The sequence below is a fragment of the Canis lupus genome, chromosome 11 (assembly GCF_011100685.1).
Source record: "Canis lupus familiaris isolate Mischka breed German Shepherd chromosome 11, alternate assembly UU_Cfam_GSD_1.0, whole genome shotgun sequence".
Classification (NCBI taxonomy): Eukaryota; Metazoa; Chordata; class Mammalia; order Carnivora; family Canidae; genus Canis; species Canis lupus.
Window position 1 is genome coordinate 16,535,856 of NC_049232.1, and position 24,121 is coordinate 16,559,976.

General features: G+C 39.2%; 1 protein-coding gene and 2 pseudogenes across 3 annotated transcripts in view; all 3 read left to right on the plus strand.

Annotated features, from left to right (window-relative positions):
- The window catches only part of PRRC1 (proline rich coiled-coil 1), a 42,049-nt gene extending 18,469 nt beyond the window's left edge, over positions 1-23,580 (plus strand). For 2 of the 3 annotated variants that reach the window (XM_038552037.1, XM_038552038.1), the window contains exons 8-9: positions 10,387-10,489; positions 20,332-23,580. In XM_038552037.1, the coding sequence (XP_038407965.1) occupies positions 10,387-10,489; positions 20,332-20,541 (313 nt within the window). In that variant the 3' untranslated portion in view covers positions 20,542-23,580. The remainder of the gene's footprint in view (positions 1-10,386; positions 10,490-20,331) is intronic. The other variant, XM_038552039.1, reaches the window with a different exon arrangement.
- On the plus strand, positions 2,782-3,835 carry LOC100685034 (annotated as a pseudogene).
- Positions 10,500-10,964, plus strand: LOC100684948 (annotated as a pseudogene).
- Positions 23,581-24,121: the final 541 nt, after the last annotated feature.

Here is a 24,121-nt window from a genome sequence, read left to right on the forward strand (position 1 = left end):
CAAATTTTAGGGTTCTATTTCTCTGAAAAATGCCATTGGAATTTTGATAAAGATTGCATTGAATCTGTAGATTGCTTTATGAATAGGATGGGCATTTTAATAATTTTAATTGTTCCAGTCCCTGAGCCTGGGATATCTTTCCATATATTTGAGTTTTCAATTTTTTTCATCAGTGTTTTATAGTTTTCAGAGCAGAGCTCTTTCACTTTCTTGGTTAAATCTGTTTCTCAGTGTTTTGTCCTTTGGATGCGATTTTAAGTGGTATTGTTTCCTTAAGGTTTCCTCTTCATAGTTTATTAGTGTATACGTATCTGCAGATTTTGGTGTATTGATTTTTTATTCTGCAGCTTTCCTGAACTCATTTCTGAGTTGTAAGGGTTTTTTTTGTTTTGTTTTTTTTTGTTTGTTTTTTTAGTCTTTAGTGTTTTTGGTATATAATATGTCATATAGTATAATAGGCACAGTTTTGTCACAATTTTACTTATTCCTTTCCAATTTGGATGTGTTTATTTGCTTTTCTTGCCTAATTGCTCTGGTAAGAGGTAGTTCAATACCATATTGAATAATAGAAGTGGAAAGAGTGGGCATCCCTGTCTTGTTCCTGATCTTAGAAGAAACACTTTCAACTTTTCATTGTTGAGTGTGATACTAGCTATGGACTTGTTTTATGTGGCCTTTATTATATTGAGGTACATTCCTTCTAAACCTGTTTGGAGAGTTTTTTTTTTTTATCATTATCAGCTGTTGAATTTTATCACCTGCTTTTTCTGCATGTATTGAGATAATCATATGATTTTTATTCTTGATTTTGTTAATGTATTGCGTTGATCGATTTGTGGATGTGGAACCATTTCTGTGTCTGAAAATTTTTACCTCTGTGTTTCTCAAAGAAATTGGCCTTTGATTCTCTCTTCTATGCTGTGCTTGTCGGGCTTTAGTATCAGGGTAATGCTGGCCTTGTAAAATGAATTTGGAGTGTCTCTTATTTTCTATTGTTTTGGAAGACTTTGAAAAGGATTGGTAGTAATTTTTCTTTAATAGTAATTTTTCTTTACATGTTCGGTAGAGTTTGCCAGTGAGGGTGTCTGGTCCTGACTTTTGCTTGTTGGGAGGTTTTTGATCACTAACTAGAATCTCTGTACTAGAAATCGATCTTTTCAGATTTTCAATTTCTTTATGATTCAGTCTTGATAGGTTGTATGTTTCTAGAAATGTATCCATATATTCTAGGTAGTCTAGTTTGGTGGCATATAAATTATTCAGCAAGAGGCTTATTTTGTCTTACTAGCAAAATACAATTATTCCTGGGGGCTGGCACTGTATATACCTAGTAAAAAAAATGTATCCTATTTTAGAGAAAATTATGTTTTGGATTAATTTGGCTATATTGTTTAACTAGCTTTGTGATCTCTATAGCCTAACACGTTTCTACTCAAGTTTCTCCTTTTTAATTATAAAATGGAGATAGTAATGCCTGGATCAATAAGATTGGGTGAACAATCACTGAATATAATAGTACTAAATTTGAGAGATTACAATGCTGTATTGGCTTATATGTAATTGACCACCAGTAACCAACACCGTTATTCACACAGTTATTCAGAATAATGGAAGGCATGGGCACAGGGCCTAGTGGCAAGTCACCACGTTTGAGATATGTTGAGCAATAAAGCATGTCTACTTAATTTGGAAAATATTCAGAGAACATGATTCATTATGGTCTGTAAGGTCTTTATACTTTAAATAGATGGCTTTTTTATGGGAGAAGTTATTTTTAACATGCTGAAACTATTTATGCTGAAAGAGCTTCCCAACTATTGAAATCTGTCTCTTTTGTAATCACATTGTAGTTTTGTTATATTTTTTGTTTATTTAGTATCAAGTAGCACTGTGCCTAATACTTTATGGCTATAGTCTGTAAAAAACGTTCTCCAACTTTGAGGTTGTACTGTTGGCCAGTTGGGAGAAAATAGGTACACAGATGAACAGTTTTTTTTTTTTTTTTTTTTTTTATTTATTTATTTATTTATTTATTTATTTATTTATTTTTAACTTTTTATTTATTTATGATAGGCACACAGTGAGAGAGAGAGAGAGAGTCAGAGACACAGGCAGAGGGAGAAGCAGGCTCCATGCACCGGGAGCCCGACGTGGGATTCGATCCTGGGTCTCCAGGATCGCGCCCTGGGCCAAAGGCAGGCGCTAAACCGCTGTGCCACCCAGGGATCCCCAGATGAATAGTTTTAAATGACTGTATAAGATAGTGTATAATTTTTTGCTGATGGGAAATGTTACTTACAATTCAAGGGGAAATAGCTCAGTGTGGAGATAGTGTCAGATGAGATTTGTGAGTGATTAGGACTTGGACTGGATTGTGATTGTGAAGAGTGGGTAAAATTTGGATAAGTGGAAAGAATAGGACATTCTGAGTAGAGGAAGTTTGAAGATGATTAAGAGGATTCAGGGGTCAGAGGTTAGTTACTAGCTTTGCCAGTCATTCGTTGGATTAGGAAATCAAGAAATGGTTTGGAGACAGATGTGTGAAGAACTTTGAATGGTAGGGTAAAAAGGTTGAACTTTCTATGTAAGTACCCAGGAGCCACCCAGTGATCATTACTTCATTTTTCCTCTGTCTTAACCTTTTACATTTCATTTGCTGGTTACCTTAGAGATTACAGTCTTTTTTTTTTTTTTTTTTTTAATAATTAAAATTGTGTGCTCTTCGGCCACTCTCTGGCCCGATCTCCCTTGGCGTCCCAACTCTGCAATCAGTCCTGCACCATGGGGAAGCAGGACAGTTAGGTGGCCTATATGAACCCAATAGCAATGGCCAGATCAAGGGGTCCAATATAGTCTTCTGGGCCAACAATCCAAGATTATCTAAACCGACCAAGTCCTACCTGGGAAGAAGTGAAAGGACAACTAGAAAAGAAGGTTCCAAGGCATTGGCTGAATTTTAAGAAAAAATGAATGAGAACTGGGAAAAAGAACTAGAAAAATACAGGGAGAAATTATTAAGTGGAATTGAGAGCTCATCCGAAAAAAGAAAAGAAATCTGGTAGATATTCTTCTTCATCAAGCTCTGATTCTTCCAGCAGTTCTTCAGATTCTGATGATGATAAAAAACAAGGGAAAAGGAAAAAGAAAAAGAACCATTCACATAAGTCTTCCGAAAGCTCCATGTCAGAAACTGAATCGGACAGTAAGGATAGTTTAAAAAAGAAAAAGAAGTCAAAGGGTGCAAATGAGAAAGAAAAGAGAAGGACATTAAAGGACTCAGCCAAAAAAAAAAAAAAAGATGTATCCTGAAGATAAACTATTATCATCTGAGTCCTTATCAGAATCAGCTTATATTGAGGAGGTATGAGCAAAAAAGAAGAAAAGCAATGAAGAATGAGAAAAAGAAAAAAAAAAGAAGCATAAGAAACACAGAAGAAGAAAAAGAAGGCTGCTAGTTCAAGTCCTGACTCACCGTAACATTAAGAAAAATCAGGATTCCCTTGTAAAGAAAGTACAGTGTCTAAGGAAATTTCAGCTGTGAAAATTATGACATACTTACTAAAATGCATGAATTTTCTTGGTTTTAGAATTATTCCTGGACTATTCAGTAGCCACTTGGAAGCCGCTGTGTGAAAGGGCCTTGTTGCCTGCTGCTTGAATATCTATTTTTTTCTCTTCCAGTGCTTAACAACTCAGAGAGATAATACATTGCAGTTGTGCTAGTGGTTAAGATATTTGGAGATAAAGTTAATATATATTTTTTAAGATTTTATTTATTTAGTCATGACAGACACAGGGAGAGAGAGGCAGAGACACAGGCAGAGGGAGAAGCAGGCTCCATGCAGGGAGCCCGAGGTGGGACTCAATCCCAGGTCCCCAGGATCACATCCTGGGCCGAAGGTGGCGCTAAACTACTGGGCTACCGGGGCTGCCCTAAAGTTAATATTTTGACTAGAAGTATCTATTGATAAATCAACAGAAATTGAATCTGGATACATCATTAAGATATAATTAGCAATGACCAGATAATTCTAGTTAACATTTTTGAAATAGGGATCACATTGATACTTCAAAATCCTTATTCTGTAGATTAATGTATTTTAAGTTTTTCCTCTTATATACATTTATTTACCTGGGGAAGGAGCTTTTAGGGTTGGAGGGTGGTTTGCTGTCTCTTTAGCTAGCAGAATAGTGTGCCTTCTACCCCCACACATCCTATTTTTGTGGACGTGGTAGCCATGCTTCATGGGGAGATCCGAGCTGGGTATAGCAGTCTTGCCCCTAGACATCCTTGGACTCTGTTGTTTGCTGCTTTGAGTGAACCAGAGAAACAGCCCTTTGCAGCATGACAGAGCTCCAGAAGCTCTGGGATTTACCTCCACTTCAGTAATACTGAATGTTTTTAGTATTAGAATGTGTTATAACATTTGAATTAATTTTGACTACAACTTTGGCTTTGGAGAAGAATCATTTAAAATAGACACTGGTGCTTTCTGAACTTGATAGCTAAAGATTTAAAATGCATGTTTTATACTGTTAGGTTTTAACCAGTCAGGAAAACTTTATGTAACCAGTGATAGTTATTTTATTTTTGTAAGAATTTTGTTTAGGCTGCAATGTTTATCTTTTATTAATTTCTTATTCTTGCTATCTTAAATTCCTTACTGTGTTTAATGGCATACTTGCCAGGATACTTAGTATGTAAACAAAGCAAGCTTTTGATTTTTTTTAACAGCTTCATATTGAAGCTGAGACTTAACTGTAAACAAGTTGAGTGGCAAAAAAAAAAAAAAAAAAATTTAAAATTGTGACTTGATAATTCTGAACCACTTTTTTGGTTTGCTAATGTTTTGAGGATTTTTGCATCTTTGTTCATCAGGAATATTGGCCTGTAACTTTCTTTTTTGTGTTTTTGTCTAATTTTGCTATCCAGGAAATGCTGGCTTTGCAGAATGAATTTGGAAGTTTTCCTTCCTGGGTTTTTTGGTTTTTTTTTTTTTTTTTTTTTTTGATAGTGTGAGAAGGATGAGTATAAATAACTCCTAATTCTCTTGTGAGATTGTCTGGTCCTGGATTTTATTGTTAAGGGCTTTTTGATTATTTAGTTTTGTTACTAGTAATTAGTCTTGACATTTTCTATTTTTTCCTGATACAGTCTTGAAAGAGTGGATGTTTTTTGGAAGTATACATTTCTTCTAGGTTGTCCAGTTTGGTAGCATACAATTTTTCATAGTATTTTTAAGTATTTCTTAAAATTTTTTGTATTTCTGTCATATCAGTTGCTTCTCTTTCGTTTCTGATCTTATTTGACTCTTTTTTTTCCCTTGATTCATCTGGCTAAAGGTTTATCAGTTTTGTTTATGGTTTCCAAGAAGTAGCTCTTGGTTTTTGTTTTGTTTTGTTTGTTTTTTGGTTTCTATTTCCACTTTATTATTTCTTTCCTTCTATGAACTTTGAGTTTTGTTCTTTTCCTAGGTTTCTTAGTTTGTAAGGTTGAACTTTTTAGTTTATATTTTTCTTGTTTTTTTGAGGTAGGCCTATATAACTGTAAATTCCCCCCTTAGAACTGTTTTTGCTGAGTCCCAAAGATTTTCAGCTGTTGAATTTCCGTTTTCAGTGGTTTCTAAGGATTTTTTTGAGTTCATTCCTTGATTTCTATATTGACCCTTTGGTTGTTTAGTAAGTAGCATATTGTTTGACCTTCATATTTGTATTTCTCCCAGGTCTTTTTTCCTTGTAATTGAATTCCAATTTGATAGCCTTGTGGTGTAGGAAAAAGGTGCTTGACTTGTTTTCAGCCTAACATAGGATTTATCCTGGAGAACATTCTATGTGCTGTTGAAAATAAATATGTCTTCTATTAGTTTTAGAAGGAATGTTGTATATAGATCTGTTAAATCTATCTGGTTGAAAGCCACCATTTCCTTACTCGTTTTCTGTGTGGATATCTATTCATTGATACAAGTTGTGGGGGTAAAGTCCTTTAATGTTTTATTCTCACTTTCTCCTTTGGGATCTGCTAATACTTGTTTTATATATTTAGATGTTTCCATGGTAGGTACATAGATAATTGCCATTGTCCTACTCTCTTGTTGGATTTATCCTTTTATTATTATTATGTGATGCCTTTCTTTGTCTTTTATTACAGTCTTTGTTTCAGAGTCTGTTTGGTCTGATTCACGTCATGCATCCCAATATTTGTTTTAAGGGTTTTTTTTGCTTCTATTTGCATGAAATATCTTCTTCCTTCCCTTCCCTTATAAGAGTCTGTGTGTCTGTAGGTATGAAGTGTGTCTCTTTTAGGCTGCATATAGATCTTGTTTTTTATCCAGTCACCTTATGTCCTTTTGATTGGAGCATTTTGACATTTACATTTGGAGTAATAGGTATGGACTTTACTACCATTTCGTTGTTTTGTAGTTTCTTTATTTCTGCCATGTTCCTTTCTCTTTGTTTGTGATTGATGATTTTTTGTGGTGTGTGTAGCTTTAGTTTTTTGTATTTGTAATAGGTTTTTGGTTTGTGGTTACCATGAGTCATAAATAGCATTTTAAGTATATAGCAGTCTATAAAGATGATCTCATAAGTTCAGACAGATTCAGAAAGCACTTTACTCATCCCTCTACCTTGTTTATGATACCGTATTTTACATTTTTTAAATTTTATGAATCTCTTAATGTAGATATAATTGCTTTTACTTCTTTTGCCTTTTATTGTTCACAGTAGCTGTATAAATGATTGATCTACCTTTACTGTGTGTTTGCTTTTACCTGTGAAATTTTTTCCTTTTCTTTCTAGTCCTGGCCGTGCCTTTTCTTCTTAGAAAAAAAAGTCTAACATTTCTTATGAGGTTGGTTTTAGTGGTGATCAATGACTTCTCTCTTCTACAGTGGTGAATGTTAACCTTGCCAGTTAGAGTATTCCTGATTGTAGGTGTTTTCTTTCTACACTTTGACTATTTTAGTATATGTGCTGCCGAAGTGAGCACTCTCCACTTTGACTAGATCATGCTATTCCCTCCTGTTCTGCCAAGTTTGTGTTGAGAAATCTGCTAGTTGCCTTTTGGGGTTTCCTTTGTATTATGTATAAATAGATGCTTATCTCTTCATGGCTTTAAGATTCTCTTAATTTTTGACATTTATGTTTCTTGTTGTGGACCTCCTTGGGTTCATCTTATTTTGAGCTCTGATTCTGGGATGTGGTCTCTGTTTCCTTCCCCAGATTAGGGAGTCTTCAGCTCCTTTCTCTTTTCTGAGACCCCTCTAATGGGAATAGTAGTATGGTTAATGTTTTTCCAGAGACCATTTAACCTTCTTCCTTTTCTTTTTTCTTCTTGCTCTTCAGCTTGGTTGCTTTAGGATAGCCGGTCTTCCAGATCACTTATCTGTTCTGCTACATCTTCTGCTGCTGATTCCCTCTAATGTATTCATCATTTTAGTTACTGTATCCAGCTCTGATTGGCTGTTTTATATTTTCTGAATTTATGCACTCTTTCCTCCAGTTTGGTGAGCATATTTGTGACCATCACTTTGAACCTCTTTCATCCCTCAGACTGTGAATCTGTTTCATTTAAGCATATTCCTGTCTCCTCATTTTGAATTTGTGATTTAGGTGAAACACTTATCTCTTCCAGTCTTGAAAGGGCGGCCTTTCGTAGGGATATGCCCTGTGTAATCGATGTGTGTTTGGAGTCTTGGGGTGTCCCACTGTGCCCTGTACCGGGTTGCCTTGGTGGGATGGCTTGAGCTGGTGTACATGCACTGGATCACGGAGGCAGGCGGCCGGCTGGCTAGAATGCCCTGACTCTGCTCCTATATGCATTCTCACACCGGAGGGAGAACATAAATGATGGTGCTCCCGAGCACCTCCAGCTCCAGAGAAAATTCTAACCATTTCTCTACCTGTGGGAGATGTTAATGAATGGGTTTCCTTTGCTTTGAGTCTAGTTGCTGAGCTCAAGCTGGGTGACACTCAGGTCCAGCTGAAGGTCTTCACCTCACTCTGAAGGCTTTCCCCCATCCCTGATGTTACTCCATTTTGTCCTCCTGGCATCTGCCACACCTTTGGATACGGGATTTGGATACTTCATCCAGCTTTTCATGGAGAGCATTGGTCTGCCTTAAACTGTCTGTCATACCTGGATGTGGTATTTTTCCTACTTGACAAGTACAGTAGCATATTAGGAACATTAGGGATAGTAAAACCAGTTGACTCTTGAAAAGCAGGGTTTGAACTACACATCCACTTATGTGGATTTTTTATGATACAGTATAGCACTATAAATGTATTTTCTCTCTTCATAGGGTTTTCTTCAATTTTTTCCCTCTAGCTCACTTTATTATAAGAATATGGTATATTACAATTGTAACATACAAAATATGTACTAATAGATTGTTATTGGTAAGAATTCTGGCAAACAGTTGGCTATTAGAAGGTTTTGGAGAGTCAGAAGTTAAGATTTTTTACTGTGTCACAGGGAGTCAGGGAGTCACAGCAAGTATAACCTCCACATTGTTCAAGGTTAAACTCTAGCGTTAGAAAATCTGTTGCGGGTTCAGTGTGGGTGAAGGAGAAGAGGAAAGGTCTTGATAGGAAGGTACAGAGGATCAGTGAGGGCTTTGGCTATTTCTGTCTGCTGTGGTCTTGTGTGAAATAAGTGCACACAAGATAATGTCAAAAACGTGCTTACAGCTAAGAGGAGACTGATCCCCAAAAGAAGAGATCCCAAATGTGGTTAGCCCTAACAGAATAGAGCCAGGACAGACCTGACTGTCTCTGAATTCTGCATCAGTCCATGTAGCATGAGAATAGCTGACATGACATGTACCTCACATGGACAAAAGCCTGTGTAAGCATGCACTATCCCTATATTGGGATTAACCCACCAGCTTGAAAAATCTTACGTTGCATGTTAAATGTGTTAAAATGTCCTTTTTTCTGAGAATTGACTGGTGATGTTAGTTGGTCTGTCTTTTGTAAAACACAGAGTGGCAGTTCCCACATTGTGTTTTGAGATTTTTGCTGGTAAATGAAATCCAAGTAACTATCTTGGAACCACAGTTCTGCTTAAGCTCTCTTTTAGTCTGCCACGCGGGGATTGGTCAAGTCCATGTTCTTTCAGCAGCTGCCTGGAGAGGGGATGTAAGGAACGGAGACAGTGCCTCCGTTACTGTCTGTGAACGTGGGGCGGGGTGTGCCCATTGAGTTGAGGGAAAGTAAGGAGAGGAGGAGGACCCAGCGTTTCCCCAGCCAGCAGCACTAGTGAAAGAAATGGAAGAGGCTTTCATGGGCATGACCATGGTTCCAGCTCTAGATGCTGGTGGGATATCCCTGTTGACATGGTCACGAGCACGACTAGATTTCAGATAACAGAGAAGACCTTAGGGTTCTTCTAATGTGGATTCCCCGTGACATCACAGAAGGGACTTTTACCTTCTTGGAGTCAGCTTTTCAGGAAGTCCATGCCTGCCAGCTTAGTCACCACGATTGTTTTCTACTCTCTGCGTTATACACAAGTTACTGATTAAGGCTATTAATTTTATTTGGCATGCCAGTGTTGTTTACTTGAAACCAAGTTTTAGGATATGAATACTACAGATAGTGCCTGCTATCATTTTAATACTCAGCAAATGTATTATTTTAGATTTTACTGTTTCTTTGAATATGTAAATACAAGTTACCTAATTCATTTCATATTTTATCACATTTCATTAGATCTACATATTTTTAAAAATAGACTGAACTTTTTTTGCTCTGTATATCCTCTTGTTACCCCAACTCAAGATTTCATGGCATCTGGTGGTTGCATAATTCTGGTTATCTAAAATGCTGGTGGTGTTACAGATGACTAAAGGCAATTATAAAATGTACTTTTATAATTTATGAGTAACTTTAAATGGAAGAAAGTTTTCTTGATTTTGTGAAGTGTTTTCCAAGACTGATCATCAAGAATAAGGAAAAGATTTGTTATTTCCTCTGAATGAGCTTATTTAATTTGCTAGTAACTTTGCAAGTGGGCTACATGGTAACCATAGAGATGGTAAAATAACACTTCCTGTATTTTAGCAAGTGACATTTTAAAAAAGTTACTCATGATTAAGTATTTGCATATTCAGATGAGTATCTGTTGCTTTCTGAATACTCCTATTCCCATTCTTTTCCCTGAATCTTAGCAAGAAAAACTTTATGTGGATTATTCTGGTTTTTCTTCTTTGTTGTCTCTGCTCTTGGAATTAAGCCAACAGGTAATTTTATATATAATTTTTATGGATTTTCTCTAAGGTTTTATCTGAATGATACTAGTTGGTTTTTGGAGTTTATTTTGTCTAATCATTATAACTTTTATTTAGCACGTAAACAATTCAGTCTTCATGCATTCTCTTACAGGTGGTTTGACATTGGCTGTTTGATAGTGGAAGATCCTGTCCATGGCATTCACCTAGAAACGTTTACACAGGCCACACCAGTGCCTTTGGAATTTGTTCAGCAGGTTAGTTTTCTCTTCTTCGTGAAACTTGAAATACTGTTTTCAGCATTGTGGGAATTCCTTCCTTTCTCACTTCTGGCCATTTTGGCGGCTTCTGTTGGTTGGGGCCATCCTGCATCTAAGGCAGGAAGATGGTGGCTGCAAAGATGACGAAAAAGTCACTGGAGTCGATCAACTCTAGGCTCCAACTCGTTATGAAAAGTGGAAAGTATGTGCTGGGGTACAAGCAGACCCTGAAAATGATGAGACACGGCAAAGCGAAACTGGTCATCCTGGCCAACAACTGCCCTGCTCTGAGGAAATCTGAATAGAATACTATACCATGTTGACCAAAACTGGTGTCCATCACTACAGTGGCAATAATAATGAACTGGGCACAGCATGTGGGAAATACTACAGAGTATGCACTCTGGCTATCATTGATCCAGCTTATTCTGATATCATTAGAAGCCTGTAAGAACAGACTGGTGAAAAGTAAATCACACAAAAATTTTAATAAAACTGGCCACAGCTTGTTTTAAAGAAAAAAATACTGTTCTCAGAATACAAGTTTGTGTTAGATGTTTTACTAGAGATAGGATATATATTCTTGATTTCGCCACTTTCTTTTCCCTTTTAGCTTTTTTCTCTTTACTCTTCAGCTTCTGATTTCTTCTTTTTTTTTTTTTTTAATTTTTTTTAATTTTTATTTATTTATGATAGTCACACAAAGAGAGAGAGAGGCAGAGACACAGGCAGAGGGAGAAGCAGGCTCCATGCACCGGGAGCCTGATGTGGGATTCGATCCCGGGTCTCCAGGATCGCGCCCTGGGCCAAAGGCAGGCGCCAAACCGCTGCGCCACCCAGGGATCCCTGATTTCTTCCTTATTGAGTACCTCCCTTCTCTTTAGATGTAACATTTTACCTGTTCTGCTGGTTGTATGTTTACTTTTCATTTACTTCTCCTTTGTCTACTATTTTGGTTCCCCTATTTCTGTATCTTTTGTCCTTGTCTGTTCATCTTTTGTAACAAGTGGAAACCTTAAATGAAAGGTGTATGTCTTTATGTTTCTTGAAAATGTAACTCTTAGTTTACCTGTCCACATAGAAAATCAGAAGCATGAGGTATATAAGGATTGATTCCTTTCCTTTCATGCTTTCTTGATAAGAATGGAATGTAAATATAGGTTTACAGGGGAGCCTTAGTACTCCCATACAAAAGGGCATTTTGTTGAATTTTTCCTGTCCTCCATTTCATAAAATTTTCATCACATTTGTTCTAAGGTACATTGTTAAATGTCATTTCAAAGCTATCTCTTCAAGTTATTTGGGTCTTTAGGCATTTGAGAATCTGATAAAAGCTACTGGATCCGCTCCCATGGAAAGACATATGTTCCTCGTGTATAAAGTCAGCTTTTATGTTTAGAAAGCAACCAGTGGCTCTCTTTGGGGTTTATAGTTTACATGAGAATTATTGGGAATTAATGCTTGGAATTTTTTAATCTTATTGAACCTTTTACTTAATTTTTCTAATTTCCTTTCAAAAGTACAGAAAAATTTATAGATGGTAACATTAAATTCATTTCAATATGAAATGTTGATAAAGTGGAAAACTTCATCAATATTTTCAGAATGGAATATTCTTCCATCTGCTTTGTTGAGGTAATTAGGTTGAATCATATGAAACTGACAATATTTGCTTTCTCTGAAGTCAGAAAGTCAATTTAATGTGGTTCAGCCTAATACTTGAATCAACTATGGCAATTTTTATTTTCCTAGACCATCAGCCGCTTCATCTAATTTGTTGATGTAATAGTATTATTCACTGACAGTTTTCCATTTTACTTTATGGGACTAGCCTAACCCCCTCCCCCCCGAATTACAGTAGACTATCACTTCAAAGCTAAATGTCAAAACCAGTGGTACAATTAATAAAATCTTGAATTGTACTGGAAAAATGTTACAAAGAGTTCTAGAACCAATTCCAATATAGGGAGTCTGTTCCCTTACCCCTGTATGCCACCAGTTTTCTAACACTAGCTGGGTATCCTGCATTTCAACTCAGTTCTGACACTATATACCTTCAGATAGTCTTGCATCTGTAGGATCTGATGTTGTCTCCCCCACTACCCACTTCAGACATTCGCAAGTTCAGACTGTCAGCTGTTTGGCTATGAACCAGAGATTCTCATGACCCTCTCTCTCTCCTTGGGTTCAATTAATTTGCTAAAGCAGGTCATAGAACTTGGGAAACATGCTTACTAGATTACAGATTTACTATAAAAGGCTGTAACTCAGGAATAGCAGGTGGAAGAGACATTTGGGGAAGGGGGGCAGAATTTCCATGCCCTCTGAACCCTATGTTATTCACAAATCTGTCATGTTCACTAACTCAGAAGCTCTCCCAAACCCATCCCTTTGGTTTTTATGGAGACTTGGTCACATAGGCATTTTTGAATCACTGGTATTTGTTGATTGGGTCAACCTCCAGACCCTCTCCCCACCTGTACCCCTCCTCAAGTCATTGGGGAGCAACAGAAAGTTCCAGCCTTCTCATCACATGGTGGGATTCCCTGGCATCCATCCTCATCCTTAGTCATGACTGTCATCCTCCCCTACCCTCCTGACCCAGATCCATAGGGAAGTAGAGGGATCTGTCCAGTATCCATACTCCTTTCCATCCTACTCATGTTCCTGAAGTCATGTAAGCTAGCACCTACTGTATGCTTTCATCTGCCCCATTTTAGACAACTTGGGTTTCAGTTGCTCATTGTGATTCTCCATCAAAGTAGACTTGAGTTGTCAGGTGTGTTCCTTGCTCTGGGAAATGATGCTCAGCCATCCACATTGGTGTAATATCTTCTATTCTGTTCCTGTATTATGGACCTGGGTGGCCACCTAAAGCAGGGGTGTCTGCTGTCTGTTCCACTCACCTTCCAAAGCCGGAAGAAGTTTTGTTGGGATTGTGTCCTACTTCATTGTACCCCTCAGATTCTCAGACTGATTTCCACAAGGCTGTGCTCCATATGGACATGATTTTAATAGGTCATGTTTCCATTACGCCTTCCTGCCTGACCCTGTGGCCAGACCATTGGCCACTACCCCTGAGTCAGTATTTTCTACCACTGCTGCAAAAATAGGGTGCATTTCAGCACACAGAGCTCATTTGTTTTTACCTTCTTCCATCAGGATTGTGGCCTTCCAGACACACTTGTCCACTCACCTTGGAACTACCATCTGCAAACCAAGCAGCTAGCTCTTTGTTGAGAGTTGTTCACAAGACACTGTCTACATGGCAGTTGGTTCTCAAAGCTTTTCCCGTGGCTTCAAAGTGAGTCCTAGGGGAAAAGAGTTGCCGCGTTTATGATTGTCTCTCTAGGCATCATGATCTTTTACATAAACTATTTCTATATTAATGCAACTTTTCTGGGCATTGTCATCCTTTTTTTTTCTAATTTTTGTTTTATTGGAGTTCAATTTGCCAACATATAGCATAACACTCAGTGCTCAAGTGCCCTCCCAGTGCTTCTCCATTGAGAATGATATTTGCTGTGGGCTTTTCACAGATGGCTTTTAAGATGCTAAGGAATGTTGCCTCTATCCCTACACTCTGATGAGTTTTGATCAGGAATGGATGCTGTATTTTGTCAGATGCTTTCTCTGAATCTATTGAGAGGATCATATGGGTCTTGTTATTTCTCTTGTTGATATGATCTATCATGTTGATTGCTTTACGAGTATTGAACCAGCCTTGCATCCCGGGGATAAATCCCACTTGGTCATAGTGAATAATCTTCTTAATGTACTGTTGGATCCTATTGGCTAGTATCTTGTTGAGAATTTTTGCATCTGTGTTCATCAGGGATATTGGTCTGTAATTCTCCTTTTTGGTGGGGTTTTTGTCTGGTTTCGGAATCAAGGTGATTCTGGCCTCATAAAACGAGCTTGGAAGTATTCCATCCCTTTCTATCCTTTGGAACAGCTTTAGTAGGATAGGTATTGTTTCTTCTTTAAACGTTTGATAGAATTCCCCTGGGAAGCTATCTGGCCCTGGACTTTTGTGTCTTGAGAGGTTTTTGATGACTACTTCAATTTCCTCGCTGGTTATTGTCCTTTCAGGTTTTCCATTTCTTCCTGTTCCAGTTTTGGTAATTTGTGGTTTTCCAGAAATGCATCCATTTCTTCTAGATTGCCTAATTTGTTGACATAGCTGCTCATATAATACGTTTTAAAAATTGTTTGTATTTCCTTGGTATTGGTTGTGATCTCCTCTTTCATTCATGATTTTTGAGTCTTTTTTCTTTTTAATAAGGCTGGCTAATGGTTTATCTATCTTATTCTTTCAAAGAACCAACTCCTGGTTTTGTTGATCTGTTCCACAGTTCTTCTGGCCTCTATCTCATTGAGTTCTGCTTGAATCTTTATTAACTTTCTTCTGCTGGGTGTAGGTTTTATTTGCTGTTCTTTCTCCAGTTCCTTTAGGTGCAAGGTTAGCTTGTGTATTTTAGTTTTTTCCAGTTTTTTGAGGGATACTTGTATTGTGATGTATTTCCCTCTCAGGACTGCTTTTGCTGAATCCCAAAGATTTTGAACCCTTGTATCTTCATTCTTGTTAGTTTCCATGAATCTTTTTAATTCCTCTCTACTTTCCTGGTTGACCCTTTCATCTTTTAGCAGGATGGTCTTTAACCTCCACGTGTTTGAGTTTCTTCCAAATTTCTTCTTGTGATTGAGTTCTAGTTTCAAAGCATTATGGTCTGAAAATATGCAGGGGACAATCCCAATCTTTTGGTATCAGTAAAGACCTGACTTATGACCCAGTATGTGGTCTATTCTGGAGAAAGTACCCTGTGGCTTTGAGAAGAATGTGTGTTCAATTGCGTTGGATATAAAGTTCTGTAAATATCTGAAATCCATTTGGTCCAGTATGTCATATAAAGCTCTGTTTCTTTGGAGATGTTGTGCTTAGAATACCTGTCATTTGTAGAAAGCGCTGTGTTAAAGTCTCCTGGTATTAGTGTATGCCTTAACTTTGGTTTTTAATTGATTGATATACTTGGCAGCTCCCACATTAGGGGAGTCAGTATTCATGATTGTTAGGTCCTCTTGTTGGATAGATCTTTTAAGTATGATATAGTGTCCATCTTCCTCTCTTACTACAGTCTTTGGGATAAGCTTTAATTTATCTGATATGAAGATTGCTACCCTTGCTTTCTTTTGAGGACCATTTGAATGGCAAATGGTTCTCTACCCCTTCATATTTTCAGGCTGTAGGCATCTCAAATGAGTCTCTTGTAGACAGCAAATAGATGGGTCTTGCTTTTTTATCCAGTCCAAAACCCTGCATCTTTTGATGGGATCATTAAACCCATTCATGTTCAGAGTTACTATTGAAAGATATGAATTTAGTGTCATCATAATACCTATTCATCAGTCCCTGTTTTTGTGGATTATTTCTTAGGGCTTCCTCTTTCTTTTACAGGGTCCCCCTTCATATTTCTTGCAGAGCTGGTTTGGTGGTCACATATTCTTTCGGTTTCTGCCTATCTTAGAAGCTCTTTATCTCTCCTCCTATTCTGAATGAGAGCCTTGCTGGATAGAGTATTCTTGGCTGCATGTTCTTCTCCTTTAGGCCAGCCCTTTCTGGCCTGCCAGGTCTCTGTGGAGAGGTCTGCTGTTAATCTGATAGTCTCCCCATATAAGTTAGGAATCTCTTGTCTCTTGCTACTTTAAGGGTTTTCTCTTTATCTTTGGAATTTGCAATTTTCACTATTAAATGTCGAGGTGTTGAACGGTTTTTATGGATTTCTAGGGTGGGGAATCTATCTCCTGGATCTGAATGCCTATTTCCCTCCACAAGTTAGGGAAGTTCTCAGCTATGACTTGTTCAAATACACTTTCTGGACCTCTGTCCCTTTCGGCACCCTCTGGAACCTTCCTTCTCAGACTGTCATTTATTTCCCTTAACCTTTCTTCATGGTCTTTTGTTTTTTCTTCCTTGCCATCAACTTGTCTTCTGTGTCACTCACTCTTCCACCTCATTAACTCTGGGCATTAGGATCTCCAGTTTGGATTGCATCTCATTTAATTGATTTTTAATTTCTGCCTGATTAGATCAAAATTCTGCAGTCATGAAGTCTCTTGATTCCTTTATGCTTTTTTCCAGAGCCACCAGTAGCTTTAGAATTGTGCTTCTGAATTGGCTTTCTGACATTGACTTGTAATCCAAATTCTGTACCTCTGTGGCAGAGAGAACTGTTTCTGATTTTTTCTTTTGTGGTGAGTTGTTCTTTCTAGTCATTTTGCTCAGTGCAGAGTAACTAAAAACGAGTTGTACTGGAAAAAGGAAGGAAAAAAAGGGAACAAAAAGAAAAACCAAGGAGGGATATCCTCTGGTTCTATATACTGTAAAACCCACGGCTTCCCCTGGAGCTTCCCAGCACTGCATGGTCAAGAAATTGCTTTTCCCCTCCTTCCAGCTTGTCTTCTAGGGGAGGAGCCTGCTGTGCTGATTCTCAGGTGTGTGCACCTGGGGGAGCTGCCCCATCCCCTGCCAGGTGCCGGGCTCGGTGGGAGCTATTTACCCCATGAGGCCCCTGTTCCCTGGTGGCCCCACTCCAGCCCTGGAGTCCGATCTTGCAGTAACTACCTCAGCTCCCAGTCCACACTGGCCTGGATGCTCCCTGAGCGGGGGGTGCAGACCTGCACAGCTTGGGGGCGCCCTGTGGCAGGAACATCCTCACTGTACTGTGCCCTTCCAGCCTCTGCCTGTCTCGAGGGGAGTGCAGCATTGTGTGCTGTGTCCACCTGGTGCCCTGGGATCCAGGGCTTGTGCTGCTGGAATTGCACTCCCGAGGCTGTGCAGCTCCTTCTGCCCAGAGCCACTGCCTGAGCTGCTCCCAAGGCCCTGCCAGGCGTGCGCTCCGGCCCTTTACCGTGCTCTCCCCAGGCACACTTCCTCTGTTAGTGACCCCGGGAACCTGGAGGCTCCACTGCCCTTCCTGGGATCCTGCCCGAGTTCCCTGCAAGCACCTTTCCCTCCGGGAAAAAAGTTCCTGCTTCTCTGGGACTGGGCTTTCCTGTCCTGGAGGCTTTCGCTGCTGCCCCCCTTAGCCCAACTCCTCGGGGGGGCCCTTCCCCCACTTGATTATTTGTTTTATTTTTTTTTCCCCGTCTTCCTACCTTGTTAGAAGCGCAGACTCTTCTCTCTGTAGCGTTCCAGCTGTTCTCTCTTTAAATCTCAGGCCGAATTCGTAGGTTTTTAGGATGACTTGAAAGTTATCTAGGTAAGTTGGTGGGGACAGGGAACTTGGGGACCCTACTCTTCTGCCATCTTGCCCCGCCCTTATTAGTGTGTTTCTCCAACACCTTCCTAGACATTTTGGTTATTTCACATTTCAAAATAATTTTATATTCTTCAGTGAAAGGGGTAGTTTTACCTAATAATGTCTACTAGGAAGTGTAAACACATGCTAAATGGAAATAGTCTACTCTGAAGTCCCAGTAGATGTTGCTGGGCAGCACTCAGATTTTTGCCATAAACCTCAGTCTGAGCTTCATGCGAGGCTATGCCATGGAAAATTTGTCCCTGCTAGCATACCATCTTCTGTTCCACACTGTGTGTGGGCTCAGATGGTCTTACTGGTTCTCATATAGCATGTCCAGTTAATAATACTTGAAGGGCATACTCACATCCCTTCTGTTTCACAGTACTAAGTTGTGGAAACTTCCTCCAGTGGACTATCGTGTCCCTCTCCAAAATGCAATCAGGTAAAAGAAGACCACTGCATGTAGGCCTATTCAAACCTAACAGTTTCCTTACAGATTTTTATTGTAATGCCATCAACTTGTGTCCCTAACTTGATCAAGCATCAAGGCCAGCCTCAGCATATTATTTTACTTTAGCTATGGTAGATGACACCAACCAAATGTTTAATGGGCATTTTTCTTAATAGTTTGCATTTCTTTATGTGTCCAGTAAACCAACTTTCCAGGAGATGGATCCATTGGTAATTTTACCTTTACTGACTGAGTACAGCCTAGATGCTGCTCCCTTCCAGTAGTGACCATGTGGGCCACTCAGCAACCAAAGTTTCTTCATTTCATCCCTGCTTTTCGTAAGCTACATGTTTACACAAGCCAGGGCTGTTCTAGCCAAGTGTGAGACATTTCATCTCAATTCTGACATTGTCTACCTGTAGATAGTATCACATCCCATAGAATAAGGACTCCGTCCTACAACTCTGCCCCCCTCCCCCACCACAGATGCCAGTGACAAATTCAGTTTATCACTGTGCCTCTGACTCACCTGCTACAGATCGGTTCTGAAAACCCCCTCCTCAGGAAGCCTCTCTACTCAAGTACTATGATAAAAAGATACAACTCAGGCACAGCCAGCTGGAAGAGATGTAGAGGGCAAGGTCCTAGGGAAAGGGTGCAGAGTTTCCATGTGTTCTCCTAGCCCACCACATCCCTACATCTCCACATGTTCACAACCCAGCAGCTCTGGCCTTTTGGGTGTGTATGGAGGCCTCATTGTATAGTCATGACTGATTCACCCATTGGCCAATGGTCATTTAGGCAACTTGCAGCCTTTCTCCCTGCTCCTGAGCTTGGGAGGTGGCAGGGGGTAGGGTGGGCAGAGATACCACCAACCTTTGAGCAACATGGGTTTGACCTGCACCGGTCCACTTAGAAGTGGAATCTTTGCAGTACAGTACTTGACAGTTTTTTTGATTTTCTTAACACTTTTTTCTGTAGCTTATTAACTTACTTTAAGAATATATGTAGCATACAAAATCAGTATTAAGTGACTTATCACTAAGGCTTCTGGTCAGTAATGGGCTGTTAGTGATTAAGTTTTGGGAGAGCCAGAAGTTACATGTGGATATTCAGCTACATCAGGAGGTCATTGTCCCTAAACTCTGCATCGTTCTGGGGTCAAGTGTATGTTTTTGTTTTTTTTTTTAAATTTGATTTATTTATAGAGACACACAGACCCAGGCAGAGGGAGAAGCAGGCTCCATGCAGGGAGCCTGACGTGGGACTCGATCCCGGGTCTCCAGGATCACGCCCCGGGCTGCAGGCGGCACTAAACCGCTGAGCCACCGAGGTTGCCCCAAATGTGTGTATTTTTTATTGTAAATCCTAACATCACAAACATAATAGTCTGGCCAAGATTCGTTTATCCCAAAAACAGCCCTGGGTCGTACACGCTGATGGGTCAAGCAATAGCTAATCAATTTAATATGTTCGTGTTTGAACTGTGTAAAGAAGAAAAAAGGATTTCAGTAGAATTGAAATGTATTTGCTATAGAAAAAATAGCTACTGTACTATTAACTTTTAGCTAACTGGGATATGCTAACTGGAAAATCAACACGAAAGTCAGACTTACTGATGAAACGTTAGAACCTCAGACGTCTAATGGACTAGATGATACACAAGTAAAAATGTAAATTGCAATTTCAGATGATGGGAAGGCTCAGAAGGGCACACTCATGAGGGAGGGACCATGGAAAAGGATGGGAAGAGTTGGGGTGGAGGTGCGCTCTCTCAGCACTCCTTTTACTATTAACCTGAAGCAGCACAGACAGGACTGGAATCTAAACTCTTGGATGCTGAGCTGTTAGACGGCATCATTAAGTTAAGACTGAAAAGACATCTGAACCACCAAATGAGCTTACCACAGAGGAGGTGTTGGCAGTATTGTTCTGATTCTTCTGTTGCCCAGGTAGCTGTGTTTCTTGGTTTGTCGTCATCTGTATTAAAAGTAGCATAGAGAGAGACTTTGGAATGTCACTTAGAGCTAGGCCCATTCATTTTTTAAAGTGCATTATAAGTCATACCCAATTTCATTTTTCCACAGGCTCAAAATCTGACGCCCCAGGACTACAGTCTGAGGTGGTCAGGCCTTTTGGTGACAGTGGGTGAAGTCCTGGAAAAGAGCTTACTGAACGTGACCCGGACTGACTGGCACATGACATTCACCGGCATGTCTCGCCGGCAGATGATCTACAGCGCAGCCAAAGCCATTGCTGGCATGTACAAGCAGCGCCTGCCCCCCCGGGCCGTGTGATGGAAGACTGCCCCAGGACACTGAGACGACTTCACTTGGAATTTGGCGGTAAAGATATTATCGTATCATCCCCGGGTAGAGAGCTCCAATGAATGCAGCAGTCTGGATAATTTGCCTGTAGGCTGCCCTTGTTCTCTGCTAGAAAGGCATGGTGTCATTCCAGTAGATGAAAACAAACAGATCCTTGCTGTGATCGTGTCATTTCACGTACCGCAGTTCTCAAAAAAATATGTCAATATTTTTATAGGACAATTTGATATACCAAATTTGTAAGGTGCAAATTCAAGTGCTCTGACATTTAACTCAGTGATATGTACTTGATTATTTTGTTGTTTAGGAAGATACAATTCATTAAAGCATGTGTCGTTGTTATCTCATGATTTCTCTCTGTTATTCTAACACTTTCTGTGCATGCAGGTGATCAGTGATCTCAGGTGTGACGCTGAGCCGTGTGCTCAACAGCTGATCCTCAGACACCAACTGGCAGGGAGACTGTGGACATTTCTATGCATATTTTTCATTCACATGGGCCAAAATAACGGGAGTGATTTCTTTTTTTCTTTTCTTTTTTCTTTTCTTTTCTTTTTTTTTTTTTTTGTTACCATGGATGGACACACATCTTAAGATTTTTTTCAAAGTAAGACTTGGCATTTCACAGATTTATACTCTGAAACACTGCAGTAGTAGGTTTTATTTTCCATTGCTGTGTGACAATTAAGTGGCACATGATTTGAGTGTATTTTAAATCAGAAGCATTTGGGTTATTTTTATATACTACTATTCGATATTTCCGAGTAAACTCTGACAATGTCCATTATTCCTATTTCCACTCATTTTCTCAACTGTCAGACATTTTTCAGAGGAATTACTTTGTTATTTATGGGATTCTATGCCTCCTGTTTTAATTAAGGTTACTTAATATTTAGATTGCCTTAAACACTGCTTTTCTAACTTGGTGCCATTCTGCCTTTACTCTTGATGGAAGTTTTCAGTGAAACTATTTAATATTCAGCCTGTTTTATCTAGTCCATCATGTTTGTATTTAGTGAAAGCTTCTCCCTCCCCCCTCCAACCCCAAATAATATATTTTAGCATTTTTGGATTTATATAAATCAAAATTTAATTAGTTTGTCTTTTACTCTGGACTCTATGTATGCAAGTTCATATAACTTTTTGAACAGTTTCTTACATAAATGTAATTTAATTTTTATTTACTTGTCTATACAATTCTTTATATGTAAATTAATCAGCACAATCTTATAAAGGGTGTTGAAGCTATTATCCTGCACTGTCATTACATGTAACATTTGCTTCGTATTAATTTGAGTACTTACTTGATTTTTGCTTTTTTACCTGAGGATGAGAAGCATTAATTTCACAACTCTGTGTTCATTTCCAAGCACTGTATGGTTGCTGGGTGAAATTCAGATTTGTCTGTCATTAAAAGGAAGGAGAGAAAAGGCATGTAACCAGTTGCTGTGGTGTAATAGGGCTAGAATGCTTTTCTCCCCGCTTTTATTGCTATTTGTGCAACACTTTATCTGATTAATAAAAGAAAAGTGTTTCTGTACCACTTGCTTTTATTCTTTATTTTTAAAAAGCTCCTCTTTCCTAACCATATTTTATCATGGCATTGGCCTGCTAACAAATCACAATTAGGGATGAAGGATGCCCGTACTTGGAGTATTTCTGACATTCTCCCTCCTGTTATACAGAATTTTAAAGATCCTTAAAAAGTACCTTTTTATTTTACCAAGTCTTAAACAGTTGATGTTTCTGATGGCTATTTTCATAGACTCACAAACATGGACATCCACTTTGATGACAGTTTTCCCTTTGTCCTCAAATTCTTCTATGGCTTGTGTGAAGCCAGGTAAATTTCCAGTCCTGTTCACCTGACGAGCCTTCTGCTCCCTGGAACAGTGTGAGCAGGCGAGGAAGGTGAGGGAAGGGCGCGTGGAAAAGATGAACCTACACTCTGCTTTGGCCTCAGGCTCTTTCTGGCCCTCTGTTACCTTTGAAAGTTGTCTAAGCATGACTGACTCCATGAGCTCCGTGTTCCCCACCTTGTGTTTATCTTTTCATTTTTAGATTTGTCATACAAGGGGTAAGAGAAAGAACTCCAGACCCTGTATGTGCCTGGGCGGTGTGAGCCAGGCAGCGTCCTAATGAGCGGGCATACTACATGCAAGCCGTCAGCCCGAGGCCCGGTCCCCTTCCCCGGGCACCCAGCCATCCCCCTCCCTGCCCGCTTCCACCCACACCAACAGTTCTGAGGGCAAGTCCCACTACGAGTCCCTCAAGCTTCTCAGGAAAACCAGTCCCTGACACGGTTCTTATCACTGTTCTTGGGGTCCTGTCTGTGATTCTTTGCTCTTTGCTTGGGGAATTACTTAGTGAATGTTCTCAGCTTGTATGTACACTTCGGTGTTTTAATTAAGTGGTGCAAAAGACAACAGGAAAAAGGCAGCACGAGTAATGTAGCATCAACCTCAGTTGACAGAAGGAACTCAGATGACTCTGTTCAGGACCCTTCAGTGAATAAGCCTGTCAGGTCCCCCGGAACCAGAGTGGTGCCACAGTTGGAAAGACTTAAGCAGTTCTAGTTTTCTCCTCCTTGTCTCTCAATGACTTGCCCATTCTCTGGTTTGTCTTAAGGAATAATGAGGTAGAAAATTGAGATGACTGAATAGAAACCAAATAGAACTGTACTAGTAAATTTAAGGGAAATAGGATATGCGTGTATTCAAAATTATGCAAATTAGCAATATACTCAGTGTCAACTAAATTACTTTGTTGTTGAATATGCTTTGTTCTTGACTACAAAAAATTCTAAACAGGTATTTGTGTTCTCTGAAGCCAAACTGAAAGTATTTTGTGGTCCGAAAGATGTCAGGTTATGCATATATCATTAAGAAATTTGGATTTTTACTCCCAGAATATGAAGTTCATTCTTAAGATACTATGCAGGATGACGTATTGCATAAAAACTATTTTGTAAATATGTAAATATGTTATAATAAAGAATACCTCAATTTATTTCCCAAAGTTGTATAGTGATTTTTTAAATGCTCAGTCATAATTTCTATTAGAAGGACCGACATTACTTTGTCTCAGTGGGCTACTGGCTACCACCACTTCTTACAGAATAGCAATTTAAAAGACATCTTTCAAGTGCAACGGTAACACTCAAATATACCAGAATGACTAACTTTAACTTCAGATAACTCAATATTTAGGGCAGAGGATACTCTTGAGATGGAGGTGATGGGCAAGAAGTTATGGCCTGTGTTCCTTTGATGTCTTGACTGGAGAGTTTGATTTACCCTTAACCTCCATAAGGATCTTCTTTACAAAAAATAAATTTATTATATTTGCTCTTCTGAGCCTGTGATCGCAGGGCAGAGATTTTTGTTTTGGTTTAATAGGCAAGGGGGTACTTTGCAATGAGATATTCATTTGGGTGTTTGTTTGTTTGCCAAAGAAAAACAGTGTTGTTTTCAGTACACTAGAAAAACACCAATCCAGAACCCAGTAAAGGCCCTGTTAAATTTATACTTTGTTTTAGAATTAACTAGAG